At 43.8% G+C, this 16,033-nt stretch overlaps 2 protein-coding genes across 2 annotated transcripts in view; one reads left to right on the top strand and one right to left on the bottom strand.

Annotated features, from left to right (window-relative positions):
• Positions 1-10,619, top strand: part of LOC111144783 (eukaryotic translation initiation factor 3 subunit A) — a 38,015-nt gene extending 27,396 nt beyond the window's left edge. Inside the window, exons 18-22 of the mRNA XM_022499244.1 lie at positions 2,253-2,341; positions 2,985-3,646; positions 7,012-7,237; positions 7,935-8,116; positions 9,390-10,619. Of these exons, the coding sequence (XP_022354952.1) occupies positions 2,253-2,341; positions 2,985-3,646; positions 7,012-7,237; positions 7,935-8,116; positions 9,390-9,619 (1,389 nt within the window). The 3' untranslated portion in view covers positions 9,620-10,619. The remainder of the gene's footprint in view (positions 1-2,252; positions 2,342-2,984; positions 3,647-7,011; positions 7,238-7,934; positions 8,117-9,389) is intronic.
• Positions 10,620-14,910: 4,291 nt separating this feature from the next.
• On the bottom strand, positions 14,911-15,786 carry LOC111144694 (nanos C2HC-type zinc finger 1). Its single transcript, XM_022499116.1, has one exon. It carries the CDS (start codon positions 15,784-15,786, stop codon positions 14,911-14,913), a length of 876 nt encoding a protein of 291 aa, XP_022354824.1.
• Between the last annotated feature and the right edge of the window lie 247 nt (positions 15,787-16,033).

Here is a 16,033-nt window from a genome sequence, read left to right as displayed (position 1 = left end):
AGTCTTTTTCTCTTTCTCTCCCTCTCCCTCTCTGCTCCTCCTCTCTCTCTCAAATAAAATGTTAAAAAAAAAAAAAAAGGTAGCAAACTTTCTGTGATTAGGGGTTTCTGTGTTTGTTGTTTTATTTAGTTTTTGCATATCCATTCTTTTGTTCATTTTTGGCATTTTATTTCTGTTTTGTGCCTCCCTCTCCCTCTCCCTTTCAGTTGGAGAATCTTTAGATTTATCCGTTCATATTTAGCATGGTAGTGACTGTATTTGGTTTTATTCTTAACATTTAGTTTGGAGCTTTTTATTCTATGTTCTTGCTTCCGCTTCCTTTAAGCCAAATTTTAAGAACTTTTCTCAGTTCACTTTTGTTTTTTGTATTCTTTTAGTGATTACCATCCACTCCCCCCGCCCCCCCAAAATTTATCTAAACTTAACAGACTATGTATTGATTGAAGACCTTCTTCTCTGAACAAAAACTTCTGAGCTTGTCTTTACTTTGGTTTCATTGTAGTAAGTGCACTCGTACAGCTGTCTTGGCAAACACTGTTTAGTTTCAGATACGTTTATACTGTATCACCTCTTTTCCTTTGCAGATACATTTTGTTGGTTTTGTATATCCTTTCAGGTTTTTTTTCCAGGCTGTCTTTGTATATGTCTCAAAAGAGCACCCCCCGCCCCCCATTTGAAAAATTGTGCAGTGATTCATTTGGTCCCTGCAAAATCCTCCCTCAGAAGTTTCAAGACAGTACTTACTGTCCTAGTACACAGGGGATGGGGGAGATCTGATGAAAGTCTTGGTCTTGTTACCTCTGTAGATAGTCTGTTTTATTCCTTGGGAACTTTCAGAATTTTCTCTATCCTTGGAGTAAAGGGCAGTGTAGAGATTCTCCTGAGACTCTGTCTAATCACCTAAGTGTATATATAGTCTGTATTATTAATCCTTTTTGGCACTTGTGCCTTTTTAGTCAGAGGATGTAATTTTTTTTTCTTAGAGAAGATTAAATTTCCTTAGCTGATGGAAGTTGTCTATATTTGCTTTTCAAAGTCCTATTCTTTCTGTTACAGTGTTTCATTTTTTTCATCTCTTTGTCCTTTTGTAACTGGTTCTCTGAGATTCTTGTTCAGTTTATATGTTTATTAGCAGGGCCTGTTCTGTTTGATCTATCAGCTGAGTTAAAAATTTTTGGCAATCGTGTTACTTTCTAGAATTCGTTTTCTTTGTTTAATGGCTATCATAGCCATCCCTAAAAATCTCTTTTGAGGGGCTAGTTGTAGGAAAACCTCTAATAACCTGAATTCTTTGTTGAGTGTGATTTGTAGAGTGAATGTGAAGGGTGGGATAAACTTGGTCTTCTGGATATGTACAGTCCCTCCATTGTGGTGACTAAGTTCCATTGGCATTTGTGGTTTTTATCCCCGGTGTCCATTCAGGAAAGTCTCTTAGAACAACATCCACCACAAGAGTTGAGAGTCACTTACAATGGCAGATGACTTAACTATTTGGCTCTTTTCCTTCACTGCAGCTTATACTAGTTGTTGTTGAGGGTTTTGTTTCCAGAACACTTCAACATTTAAATGAAGATCCTCTTAATCATCTGCTTGGGATTGTTAACTTTGTCAGATTTTTATCTTTCTCTTCCCACCCCCGCCCTAGGTCTTGTTTCAGTTTTCCAGAGTGTTCTTAATTGCTAGTTGTGGCCTCAAGTTATGTTTGTTGGAGCAATCAAGCTGTGTCAGAGGTGTTGGTGATTAACATTGTGTGCTTTGGTCTCTGCAAAGACTGTACCACATTTGTATTTCTGCTTGAAGGGTGTTTATCTCCTCTTTCCATAATTTTTAATGACAGCATAGTATTTCCAAGAGGGAGGTAACTGTTAATTGAACCACTTCCCCATTTGACGTTTAATTTGTTCAACCTCTGTTTAGTAGGAACTGCGATGTACGTTTAGGGCACTGAGCTTTTTTCACATAATCTCAAAAGGAAAATTTGAGGTCAGAGGAGATCTGTAGATATTTTAGTAATTCCAGAGGGTGGGTGGGGGTCAGATTACTTTCAGGTGGTATTTTATTGATTTATAAAGTCACTCAGAATAAGTGAGAATGCCAGTTCCACTGTACTGTCACTCTGACTTAAGATTAAAAAAGAAACAACTCTAAAACTTGTTTATATTTAAGGGCTTAAGATCGATGTAAGTGGTAATACCAGTAGTTGTAATAAGTGTTGCCATTTTAGTGCCTCACGTTAACTTTGGTGAATGTAGGACTCTCGTTGGGGAGATAGAGATTCAGAAGGCACATGGAGGAAAGGACCTGAAGTAGATTCCGAGTGGAGAAGAGGCCCACCAGAGAAGTAAGTAGAATCGAGGAAAATAGTATTAATTAGTCATAGGTCCTGTATAATACCTTATCACAGTTTTTAAGTTTGGTTTATTTTGTGAAGTTGGGGAAAGGAGAATTGTGAAGAACTGTGTGCATGTCTGTTACTGAAATATTTTTCATAGTTTACTTCAACAATGCTGTAATTACAGACTTCTAAATATTTTGACAAATATATGCTTCAGATTTTTTTGTTCCCTGAGTGCTGTAGAGATTACAGTAAGAATGAACAGTTCTAGAGCTTTTTTTTCTTTTTCTTTAAATTTCTTAAGTAGATTGAACCATCCTTTAAAAATGACTGCTCATGATAAACAAGATTGCTGGTCATAAGTCTTACACAGAAATTAAATTTTGAAAGGCCATAGTAATAGATTAGAAATGGGATACTTCTTATAAAGTACAGTTAGATAACTTTTTAAGGCAGTTGTCTGCTTGATTTGTTGATGTGTAAGATTTTATATTGTGTTATATTTTATCAGGAGCACATACTCTTTGAGGAGTAGGAATAATGAATTTAGGCTGAAATGGTTTTTCAAAGGGAGAGAAATAATTCCCCCCAAAATCATTTGCTTTTAAGAAAATGGACTCTTAAAGATGTTTGCCTTGTTGCTCTGTAGGGAGTGGAGACGTGGAGAGGGGCGGGATGAGGAAAGGCCTCATAGAAGAGAGGAAGATCGACCAAGGCGTTTGGGAGATGAGGAAGAGAGAGAGTCTTCTGTTAGACCAGATGATGATCGCGTTCCCCGGCGTGGCATGGATGATGACAGAGGTCCTAGACGTGGTCTTGATGAAGACCGGTTCTCTCGCCGTGGGGCAGATGATGACCGGCCTTCCTGGCGTAATGCAGATGACGACAGGCCTCCCAGACGAATGGGTGATGAAGATCGGGGGAGCTGGCGTCATGCAGATGATGATAGACCACCTAGACGGGGACTGGATGAGGACAGAGGAAGCTGGCGAACAGCTGATGAGGACAGAGGACCAAGACGTGGGATGGATGAGGACCGGGGGCCACGACGAGGAGGTGCAGATGATGAGCGGTCTTCCTGGCGTAATGCTGATGACGACCGGGGTCCCAGGCGGGGCATGGATGATGACCGGGGTCCCAGGCGTGGGCTAGATGATGACCGAGGACCTTGGAGGAGTGCTGATGATGACAGAATTTCTAGGCGTGGTGCAGATGATGACCGGGGGCCTTGGAGAAACGTGGATGACGATCGGATTCCCAGAAGGGGTGATGACTCAAGACCTGGTCCCTGGAGACCATTTGTCAAGCCAGGTAAAATTTTGGTATTCCGTAAACTTGCTTAGATGCTCCATAGAATCTGATGTGTTTTACAAATAGAGAGTGAAATCTTACGTGAGCTAATCACTGTTCCGTAGTTGATACCAGGTTATTTCAAATAGGGGTCCTCTCAAATGACGGGTTACATTTAGATATCTAAATAAAAAGTTATTTTTTAGCTAAAAATGTGAAATTTTAATTATGTCTGACAGCAATCAGGCTATATTATTATTAGTTTCCAGATGGATGGGTCTTTTATCTTTCCTTAGTTATCTGTGCAGTGATTTTTATGTTCAGAGTTTGACTTCCATGTCCACACACCAAGAGAAGTTAAAGAATTTTACTCCTTTTTCTCCTTTAGTGATATGCACTTTGTTTTCTTTCTGCCTGTTGACCCCTTTGGGGGCTCTTGTTCCCATGCCTATCCCTGAAGTATTGGTGTTCCTCTGGTTCTGTCCTAGACTAGCATTCTCACATAAATAATGAAAAAATTACTTACTAAATATTTGTCTTGCACTCCTCTGTCAACCATGGGGTTATTCTTTTTTTCTTTTTTTCTTTTTTAAAGATTATTTATTTGAGAGAGAGCATGAGAGGGGAGAAAGAGGGAGAAGCAAACTCCCCTTAGAGCTGGGAGCCTGATGTGGGACTCGATCCCAGGACACCAGCATCATGACCTGAGCTGAAGGCAGTTGCTTAACAAACTGAGCCACCCAGGTGCCCACCCATGGGGTTATTCTTACGGGAAGAGTGCAGTTTCTTTCTTTCTCAGTCTTGGGCCTGCTCATCTTTTCATATTTTACTGATTTCTGGTACCATCTTCTCCAGGTGCCTTCTTTGCTTGCCTTCAGACCCATGATTCCAGCTGCATGTTGCATATAGGACATTTCTACGTAGAAGTGTCTGTGACATGTCACATTCAACCTTTTGAAACGGTTCTCACCCACACCCATCTCTTAAGGGCCACCACCGTCCATCTGATTGTATAAGTTAGGGGTCTGGGAGTTCCCCTTTGCCTTCTTATGTCCTTTTATGTTAAATGTTTCATTTAGTTCAGTTCTACCTTTTTTTTTTTTTTTTAAAGATTTTATTTATTTGACAGAGATCACGTAGATGGAGAGGCAGGCAGAGAGAGAGAGAGAGAGAGAGGGAAGCAGGATCCCTGCTGAACAGAGAGCCCGATGCGGGACTCGATCCCAGACCCTGAGATCATGACCTGAGCTGAAGGCAGCAGCTTAACCCACTGCGCCACCCAGGCGCCCCAGTTCTACCTTTTTAATGTTCTTCAGATCTGCCCACTTCTCTTTTCCCCTTGCACGTACTTAGGTCTGTGCTGCCATCATTCCTTCCTCGAACTCTTGCTGCTACTGTTCCCCACAGGCTCCCCACTCCCAGGTCTAGTCTTGGCACAGTAGCCAGAGTAATCCATTCTGCACGAAGATTTCAACAAGTAGCCTCTTTCCCTTGCCCTTTGTGTTTCTGTCTCATATTTCTGTCTTTTCTGGTCTCAGTTGATTCCACTGTCTGGCTGTGTGACTTTCCTGTTCTTGTGTGAAGTGGGGAGAACAGTGTCATAGATTCTTATTAAGTCCCGATAAATGTTTTATGTGAAGTTGCTATGAATACTGAACCATTACTGTTCTCATAAGGTCTCTGGTCACAAAATTTCTGTCAACCAATGAACGTGACCTTTTGTGCGTTTCTGTTTTAAAGATAACCTTATTTAATGCACGTTGTCGGTTCATTAACATTGAACTCATGGCTAGTAGCACTGTAGCTTCTGAATGGAGCTTCTCTAACACGAGTATTCTTCCTGTAAGGCACATCCACTGCCTTCTTGTGCTTGGGACACTAGACAAGCAGCATTTGAGCACAGTGCCTAAGGGCCCTTTGGAACAGTGAAATCCCCAACAATGCAAGAAAATGTGAAAACCTGTCACTAAACAGACCACCAGAAGGGTACTTGGTTTAAAGTATGAGAGCTGCAGCACGCAGCAGAGCGTAACCTTGTTCAGCCTCGACTGTGAGTGTGCTCTGCGGGCGGCTCAGGGACCTGATGGCTCTGCACGAGTTGGTGGGGGGCGGGTGCAGAGTGCCTGGGTGTCCGTGGATGATTTGCAGACACGTTTCAGTTTCAGCAAGTAGGTAAATTAGGTATGGGATCTGTGTAGCTCAAAACCGTGGCTAGGATTAAATGAGTTCATACACATAGAAGGTTTAGAGTAGTGCTGTGGCACATGGTAATACAAATATAGCGACAGTAATTAACCTTGCAACAGATTTTCATTTATATTTGCTCCCTTTGGCCTTTTTGTGCATATATATGAAGTTCCTTGATTTGGGCATCCCATGTCTAAGTGGGATAAGTCTAAGGACTTATCTTTGTCCCATGATTGCATGGATGGTAAGTGATGGAGAGCAAGAATAGAAAAGGAAGTTATTGGTAATATGTAATTTAGATAATACGTCATTTTGAAAATGTAGGATGTGAATGAACTTATAAATGGGGCTCTCTCGGAGATCTGGCTCTTACCCCTGACTCTTTAGGTTTTTTGTTTAAAATGAGTTGTCTGTTTACTATCTGTTTACTAACAGATTTTTACATCTGAAATCTCAGCACATGGAACACTCAACCCAGACTATGTAAATGTCTCCTGTCTTACACGGTCCTCCCTTTATGTTAGAGAAACAGTGGTAGGTAGTCATAAATAGGAGCCGGTGATTCTGTAAAGTAAGATAAATAGCTTTAGTTTTTTCTCTCTCTCTCTCTTTTTTTAGAGTTTACTTATTTGTCAGAGAACAGAGGCACAGAGAGCTGCAGGCAGAGCAGGCAGAGCAGGCAGAGGGAGAAGCAGCCTCCCTGCTGAGCAAGGAGCGGGATGGGGGACTTGATCCCAGGACCCTGGGATCATTACCTGAGCCAAAGGCAGACACTTAACCTGCCGAGCCACGCAGGCGTCCCAGCTTTAGTTTTCTTTTTCCTCTTTTTTTTTGTTTCTTGTTTTTTGTTTTTAAAGATTTTATTTGTTTATTTGACAGACAGAGATCCGAAGTAGGCAGAGAGGCAGGCAGAGACCGGGGTGGGCGGGGTGGGTGTGGGGGACAGGAGCCCTGCTGAGCAGAGAGCCTGACACGGGGCTCCATCCCAGGACCCTGGGATCATGACCTGAGCCAAAGACACTGGCTTTAACCCACTGAACCACCCAGGCGTTCATTTAGTTTTCTTTTAAATGAGGTTTGGAGTGTCTTAAATTAGCACCTGCAGTGGTGGTATTAATGTCAGCATTCACATATCTGTTCATTGTTACTGAGTTTCTTGAGTATAAAAATGTTTTTCCTTTTTTAAAAAATAAAAACAGGTGGATGGAGAGAGAAAGAAAAAGCCAGAGAAGAGAGTTGGGGTCCACCTCGAGAATCGAGACCATCAGAAGAACGTGAATGGGATAGGGAAAAGGAGAGAGAGAGAGAAAACCAGGATCGTGACGAAAACGACAAGGATCCAGAGAAAGAAAGAGACCGAGAGAGAGAGCGAGAGCGGGACAGAGAGCGAGATGGGGATCGAGAGGACCGCTTCAGACGACCTAGGTTTGCTTTGGAACTCTTTGTGGAATTACAGTTAGGAGTCTCTTAAATTCTCTGGGAAACCATGTAGTCTTGAGAAATGGTGTGCCTCGTGCCTCAATTGAACGTTCCTCTCTTAGCCAGGTTGAGAAGGTGAGGCTGACAGTGGGTGGCTGACTGCAGGCGGGTAGGACTCTAGTTCTACAGGTATCTTTGCGAGTCCATCGCCTTTCCCCTGTGGTTTAGTTACTCAGTTTTAGAGCCCTTAAATTATTCAAAGCTCCTTGACTTTTATTGGCGGTAACAGTTCTGACTTGCTCCTTCTGACCTGAGTGGCTTCGTGCTGTTGGCTCTGGACCAGCACTCTTCAGTGCCGTTTTCTGTGAGGATGAAAGCACACGGTCTGCAAGGCACAGCGTGGTAGCCAGCAAGCACATTCGGTGTTGAACGTTTGGAGTGTGGTTAGTGCTACTGACAGGACATCTTGATTCCGATTCCGTTAATTCTATTTAAGTGGCTGCATACAAGTAGTGGCTGCCGTGCTGTTCAGCACAGGTCCAGATGTTCTCACTCGGCCTTTACACGTGAGGCACCAGATTGAGATCAATTTAGAAATTCAGAGGTTATCCCGGTTACATTTGTAAATTCTCTGAGCACCAACTTGGATGTGCTGTCTAGAGTCTGACGACAGAACTTAACATGTCATTTTGAATGGTTCCAGGGATGAAGGAGGCTGGAGAAGAGGACCAGCGGAAGAGTCTTCGAGCTGGAGAGATTCAAATCGCCGTGAAGATAGGGATCGGGATGACCGTCGTCGGGAGAGAGATGATCGCCGTGATCTAAGGGAAAGGCGAGATGATCGAGACAGAAGAGGACCTCCTCTCCGATCCGAGCGTGAAGAAGGTATGGATGTTGGGCACGTTGCCGACTATTGGAAAACCATGATCTCAGGAAATTGGCGGTTTTACTACCTCATCTGTTCTTACAAACATCAAAAATAAGATAGTGAATATTCAGTTTAGATTTCACAGTTCTCTGGGCGCATGGGTGGCTCAGTCAGTTAAGTGTCTCACTCTTCATTTTGGCTCAGGTCATGATCTTGGGGTTGTGACATGGAGCCTCACATGGGGCTCCACGCCCAGCAGTGAGTCTGCTTGAGATTCTCTCGTACCCACTTCCCCCTCACCCCAGCTTGCTTCCTCTCTCCCTCTCAGATAATAAATAAATTTTTTAAAAAAATTCACAGTTCTCATAAATTTCGTAGTCCCCCTGTAAAGTAGCTCATACCTAAATTGGAAGTAGAGTAGTAGGCTAATTGGAGGGTAAGCGGTATATATTGCTTTAGAAGTTTATGTAACTAGGAGACAGTTTGTCAGTTGTTTAAAAGTAAGATCTTGGTAGATAAGCATAAAGTGTAAAACTTTCTTACTCTGAAATTGTGATAGTCGAAACTTGAGTTCAAAAAAAAAAGTTTTAAAGTTGAAAATGGCCATTGCACTTAACTAACTAGTTACCTCACAGACTTTTTTCAGTTGTACAGGGGGATTACAAGGGTTTTTCTTATACCTGTAAAGTACGCTAATGGCCATTTTGGTATTATGATTTCTTCAACAAGAGCCAAAAGGTTTTTTTTATTTTAAAGTTTTCATTCAGATTTTTTGTGACCTTATCTTAAATTGTTGTGACAATTAGAACACCTCCCAGGCCAGTGGTTTCTTCTTGTTGGCAAATTTGAGTTATCTCTCTCTCTCTCTCTCTCTTTTTTTAAGATTTTATTTATTTATTCGACAGAGATTACAAACAGGTGGTGGGAGGGGTGGGGGGATCAGGCTCCCCGCCAAGCAGAGGGCCCAGCGCGGGGCTCGATCCCAGGACCCTGAGATCGTGACCTAAGCCAAAGGCAGAGGCTTAACCCACTGAGCCACCCAGGTGCCCCTGAGTTATATCTTTTAAATCTGTATGTTATTTTGAAGGATTTGCCAAAAATTGTATCAAAATGATTAAAATATATTTAGGTTTTATTGTTTTTTTTTTAAATGGGGATTCTGTATCGTTATTTCTACAGTACAGGATTTCTGAGTAATTGGAGGCATTCCTTTTGCTGAAGTTCTGTTTAGTCTGAGCCAGTACAATAAGGTACAAACTTTACTCTTTTTCTTTTAATTACACTTTTTAGTAAGTTCTTGGAGGCGTGCTGATGACAGGAAAGATGAGCGGGCAGAAGAGCGGGAAGCCCCTCGTCGTGTTCCTCCCCCAGCTCTTTCAAGAGACCGAGAAAGAGACCGGGACAGGGAAAGAGAAGGTGAAAAAGAGAAGGCTTCATGGAGAGCTGAGAAGGATAGAGAATCTCTTCGTCGTACTAAAAACGAGACTGATGAAGATGGGTGGACCACGGTACGACGTTAAATCTCAAGATAATGGATTCAAACTCATGTCTCACATAGGTTTGATCACATTCAAGGATTATTATACTTGTGCTTCAACCAGTCTAAATTGGATTCTTTAATGTTGTCTCACCGTAACACAAAAAGCATGAACTTGTATTAATCCTCTATAATAGATTGATGTGCACTGTGTCCACAGGAGGTTGGACGGCCAGGCCATTTTCTGGAATTTAAGGTGTTGCATTATTTCATCAATCATTTGTTTACAAAAAAGAAAAACTAAAAAATAAATTTAAAATGTGAACCCGTCGGGTATGGAATAACACCTGTATCTTGGTATAGAACTGATCTTTCTCTTTTGTTTTTGAAATACTTTATTGATTTGGAATGAGGTATGGTTCTGTTATAGAAAATGTATTTGAAGATTCTTCAAAAGCAGGGGCTAAAATGACTTCCACATCCTTCGTGGTTGAGACGTACCTCTAGGTATTTTGAGGTATTTACTATATTAACTACATTTAGAAAGTTTTTAGGATCACTATAAGTGCAGTAAACATTACAAACATTGGATACAGTGGGATTTTCTGTAGATTTTACTTGAGAGGTGAGTATAAAGCAATTTGCAGTCATTATTGTAATGACAAGAATACTACTCAAGTGTGAATCCAAAACAGTTACAGCTTTTAAATTTTAAAGCATTTGGTAAAACTATTGCTGAGTTTTTTCTGTTGCCAATAGCAGACTGCTTTTCCATTAATGGAGAATTCATGCCTTTCAAGCATTTTAAATATGACAATATTTATAAATGTGTGGTTTGGAGGAATTGTTTAAATTCTTTTTCCTAATTTCCTTTCTCTTCAGGATAGATTCTTTCAACAAGTAATTTGTAGTAATGACTGTGTTGACTTCAATTTTGGAGTGTCGTAGCTATGTCAAAGATTAACTATTGGGTTTTATTGAAGCCAACACAGAACTTGCTGCTGTGTTTTTTCTTCAATGATAAATAAAATACTTACAGAATTTGTTTTAGTGTTGATTTGTAGTTACAGTCAAAGTGTTGTACTTACTGTGGTGAGTTTGCATATCCAGTTGAGTTTGTTGTTTTGAAAAATTTTTTTTTGTTGCCATTAAATGTCTCAACATTTAGAATCAAAGAAAATAACTAGAAAAACATGGCTAGGATGTTTGCTTCCTTAATTAAGGAACCCCTTAGTTTTCTTGTAATACTGTCCTCTCTGTGAGCCTTGTATACATGGGGTGTGGGTAGGTGGGTGGTGTACTATTTTGGGTATTCCCCTGAAATTAGAAAAAATACAATTTCAGAGAATGTTAGTAGCAAATTGATTGTGGCTACAGGTACGCAAATTATTTCCAGTATTGGGTGGTGGTGAGAATACTTGTTGGTACAGCTATAGTAAGGCCAGAAGAGGGAGTATTGATCCTTTTTTTAACTTAAATTATCAGATGCAGCCTTTTCTGTTTGATATTACCAGTGACAGAAACCCCTTTTTTTCAACATTCAGTTTCTTAATATCTAGTATTTCAAACAAGTGGAAATGTTAAAAGGTCTTTGAGGAGAGGGCCTGCTCTTTTTAATAAATGACAAAACTTGGGGCAGTAACCTGCTGAGTCTCCCCATTCATTAAAAATAGGACAGCACTGATGGCCCCAGGGGACTGTTAATTTAAGCTGATTTTTTAGGTGAGTCATGGATGTATGTCTGATGGTTAGGTTAGTCTGCAAATGTACCCTTCCTGCCAGGACCCTTTCCCAGGAAAATACTATGCCCCCAAGTTCTTTGTCCTAGGAGTTGGAATCCCAAGCACAGGATGGGGGCAGAAGAGTCTGCTGCACTTTGTGGTCCAGCTCTTAAGTTTCTACTCAAGACCTCACAGCCTTCCCCTCCATCCCCCGGTATTCAGATGTGTCAAAGGAAACTTCGGATGTTCAGTCCAGCCTACTCACTGTGTCTAGAATGCCTTCATGTTCCCAGTGGCTTTTGCATTTTTAAAAGATTTTATTTATTTATTTGAGAGAGAGAATGAACATGAGAAGTGCGAGGGTCAGAGGGAGAAGCAGACTCCCTGCCGAGCAGGGAGCCCGATGAGACCTGATCCCGGGGACTCCAGGATCATGACCTGAGCTGAAGGCAGTCGCCTAACCAACTGAGCCACCCAGGCGTCCCCCCCACCATCTTTTTAAAGATTTTATTTGAGAGAGGCTTCTGCATTTTTAAACAGGAACGCCATTGCAGTTAATACATGTGGATCTGAGGGTGGAGACAGTGGCCCAGAAAAGACTATATCCCCCTAGTTGTCCTTATTGGCTTCCAGAAAGAGGTGGTAATGTGGCTATGTGTGGGGATGCTTTTATGGGCTTTACCTGTGTTCTGTTTTTTTTAACCAAAGACATTTTGACTAGATTCATTTCTAATCTTACAAATCTAATTGACATAGATATTGGACACAGGAAGGAATGCAGGAATGTTTCTCATGTGGCTAAGCACAGACTAGAAAGTGAGGACTAACACTGAAACTTCCTGTCTTTTCCTTTGAGGTAGACCTATTTGTAGTATAATTTTAAAATAGACAATTTTGGCTTACAATTAAAGCCAAAAGTTGTAATCAAAGTTAATTCTGCACATTCCAAAAAGGACTGCGTAGGAAAATTAAATTCCAAAGAAATAAAAAGCCACTCACTGCGAATGTGTCTATAGAAAAGGATGGGCAAGGTAAGCAGTCTACCTGCACAGCTGGTAAAACACTTTCGAGGCTTCCATCCATATGTTTTGTTTTTAGCCAAATACAGACATATTCTTATAAAAACAAGGTAACTTTGTCACACTAGTATTTTTTTTTTTAACTTTTAAAACTTGGGTTTCTCTCTTACTCTAATTTTTTTTTTTTTTTAATTAAGTAAAGTCAACTTGCCAATAGGCTCAGATTTACAACTCCCAAGTGCAAGAGTGACATGCTTTATCATGGAACCAGCCAGGTGCCCCACACCCTAAATTTAATTTTTTGCAAATACTTAGTTTTAGATTGAGAGTTCTAGGCTTGCTCCTCTTAAGGGCCTTAGAGTGTGGTTAGTACACTTTCCCTAAGAGATCTCTAGAAGGTTAACTGTAGTAATACTCTGTGCATGCTCGAACTCCCAGTGTTTTAATATTAGCTGGAAAGCAGGCAAATTTGAGGGGGGCTGATATTAGTGTTTTTGATGAATGAATGTGATGGTTGCTGGTAAAACTGTGATGGTGTCGATATCAAACTCTATTAGGCACTTCTCATCACTGAGGGATTCTCATATTGAACATATCAAAGCCATGTGCTTGACACCCAGAACACAGTGTAACAGTTTGGCTCCTTGAAAATACAGAGTAGTTGCCTGCTTAGTCCTTCTAAGCTGGGGAATACATTGTAGTGCTCTTCAAAAAGGTAGAAGTAGGAGAGGTAACAGGAATTCTATGACCTGACAACTCCCCAAGACCAAAATTAAACCGGTATATTTTCTACCACAACAAAAGAGAATAATCACATGATTTTATTAAGCTCCTTGAGTTTAAGACTGATCACATCCAGAGTTCTCTGTTCTGGGGCTGGACTAGCAGGCATGGATTTTCTCTTGGCCAATGTACTACCTGCCCCTCTCCCCCTTGTTCTGTCACCCCTTCCTTTGACCAAAAAGGCTCACAGCCTTCCAATATTATTGACCTCTGCTTCTATTTGTATCCTCAAAGGAGTGTTCAAGCCAGTTTGCTGTGGAGGAAGTTAGCTGTTTGATACAAAAGCAGTCTAAAGGAGCTGAGCTCTGCGACTTGAATCTGTATTCGTATGACTGTCTCTTGCTGGCATTTTCAGATAGTGATGTATTTTGTACATTTCATATGCATTCATCCTAATTCACTTCCATTTTTGTCTCCTGTATCTGTCCTGATGGTAGCTACAAGCCATGGTGTGGCATCTGACATGGCTATAAATGAGGGTGGGAGCTAAAGTTAGGGTTAGGAACGTGTGTCTAAGGATAGGGTCTAATCTTTGTGGTAAGTGGTGGGATTCCAGAAACAGACTAGGGTCTTCTAGGGGAAAAGGGAGCACGGGGGAAGCTGTGTTTGTCTTCAACCCCCACTCCACAATTTAATTCCTTCAGTGCTTATTCTGGTTTGAGGACGGCTTGCTCCCTAAAGCCAGACAAAAGCCCATAGTGGAACTTTCTTGAACACAGGTTGTTGTTACATTAGCCTTCCAGAGCTCAGGATCGCATCTTCCATTTCGTTTGAGAGGCTACAGCTGCAAGGAGCTTTCTGCTATTTGGGAACTCTGAAATGGAGCAGGGTGAATTAATACTGTTCCCTTTTGATCTTAATGTCACAAATGTTTTTAAAGAGCTGGAAATGGGGAGGTGGGTGCATGGACAAAAGGCCAAGTAGCAAAGTTATAGGCAAGATCAATGAATTCATATACTGTTACTGTATAAATACACAAGTCAAGTTTTTAAACAGCACCAATTTTCAAGTGTATACACAACAGGATTATAACTTGGCACAAATTTTCAAGGTGGAAATGCTAGTTGCTAGTTTAGTAATAAAAAGATCTGGTACATAAAAGATAAGGAGCTGTATTCTACCTGCTACAGATGGTGCATTTTTATACCTCCAGCCAAGTCTGAAACAAACCACAAGGAGGGAGTACCCACACAAATTAATACTGGAAAGTTTACCAAACCTTCACTTCTCAAAAGGGTGATGCTGCCAGGGGCTTGCTTCACCTGGAATTAGAGTAACTGATTAAGGACAACTAAGAATATTGTTTCCAAACAATAAAATAGTAATTTTGCCGACATTCCATAAAATCGCCAGTTTTCAGTTCAGTTATGAGGCTTTTAAAAAAATATTCTAGACCTAGTAAAGTGCCTCCATAAAATTAAACATCCGAGATTAGATTGAGACAATTCATACTGATGCGCATCTAAAATAGATCGACGTATACAGTAAATAAACAGCGCCATTAAGTTGCCAGATTTCAGGTAGTGGGAAACACACCCAGCCTTCACCGTCTGGATGTGCACAAACTAGAAACCAGAGATAAATCAAAATTGTAGCGTCTAGTCTCAACCGCTCTTCGACAGCAAAGTACTCTCCGTACGGCCGGATTGCTTTCAAAAACAAAAACAAAAACAAGACTTCCCCAGTGGAGCTAACTGCCGAGCTCCACGCCTCTCCAGCAGCGAGGGAAAGCTGGTGCGCACACCGAAAATGAGAGCGAGCAGGCGGGGACCCTGGTGCCGTCCGGTGGCAGCAGACCGGAGCCCAGGCCATCAGCGCGGCTTCTTCCCGGGCTGGCAGTCCTTGGCGCTGCGCGGCGGCGGGCGGGCGGCGGGCGGCGGCGGCACTTTGGAGAGCGGGCAGTACTTGATCGTGTGCGCGTTGTCGCCGCTGGCGCCGCACAGGGGACACGTGTAGCGGCGCAGCACCGGGCACAGCACTCGCCCGTCGGGTCCCTTCAGGATGTGGGTGGTGTAGAGCGCCACCGCCTCCTTGTTGTTCCGGCAGAACACGCACACCTGCAGCTCGGGCTTGAGCAGTCGGGCGGCCGCCGCCCCGGAGGCGGCGTGCAGCCTGGGCTCGGCCGCCCACGCCGGGGCCCGCTCCTCGCGCGGCGCCACCTCGGCGGCTGTCGTGGCTGCAGCGGCGGGCGCGCAGCCCAGCAGCACGGCGGCGGCGCGACCCGCGAACGGGCTCAGCTCGGCGAAGCGCTCCTCCAGCAGCCCGGCCTCGGCGGGGCCCGCGGCGCACAGCTCCACGGCGCGCAGCTCCAGCGCGCCGCCCAGGTAGCGGCCCCGGGACCCGGGCTCGTCGCTGTCGTCGTCGTCGTCCTCGTAATCGGGCGGCCCCAGCGCCGGCCCCAGCGCCCCGAGCCCGGTCCCCGCATGGGGGGAGCAGCAGGACGAGGAAGAGGAGGGCGGGGAGGTGCCGCCGCCGCCGTCCCTGCCGCGGGCGCAGCCAAAGCGCGGCTCGCCGTCTACCGCCTTGGTGATGAGCGTGGCGAGCCCCAGGTAGTCGTTCCACGAGCTGAAGGGCTGAGGGTGCGCCGGGCCCTGGGCGCTCACGTAGCGGGCGCTGGGCACGAGCGCCATGGGCGGGGGGGCGCGGCCGCGGCTGGGCGAGCGGGGCGCCCAAGGGAAAGCCTCCATGGGCGGGCTGCGGGCCGCGCGCACCGCCTCCCCGCGACCCGCGCGGGCCGGACGGAAGGGGAGCGCTGAGCCTGCCCGCCGGCCTGCCGCGGGGTGGGGCCGCCTCGCAGCCTTTTATCGGGCCCCGCTCCTCCCCGTCCACCCCCCCCACCACACACACACCCCCCCCCCCTCGGCCCCGCTGCCGCCGCCCTGCCCCCTGCGCTACCCCGCCCCGGCCTCCTCGTCCGCGCCTTGGACGGAGGCG

The sequence above is a fragment of the Enhydra lutris genome, unplaced genomic scaffold, assembly GCF_002288905.1.
Source record: "Enhydra lutris kenyoni isolate GAN:26980312 unplaced genomic scaffold, ASM228890v2 scaffoldscaffold12, whole genome shotgun sequence".
Lineage (NCBI taxonomy): Eukaryota > Metazoa > Chordata > Mammalia > Carnivora > Mustelidae > Enhydra > Enhydra lutris.
This window is presented reverse-complemented; position numbering and strand designations above follow the sequence as displayed.

Bases quoted from the DNA above. Each gene is read 5' to 3' on its own strand.
- LOC111144694 (XM_022499116.1), bottom strand. From the start codon at position 15,786: ATGGAGGCTTTCCCTTGGGCGCCCCGCTCGCCCAGCCGCGGCCGCGCC.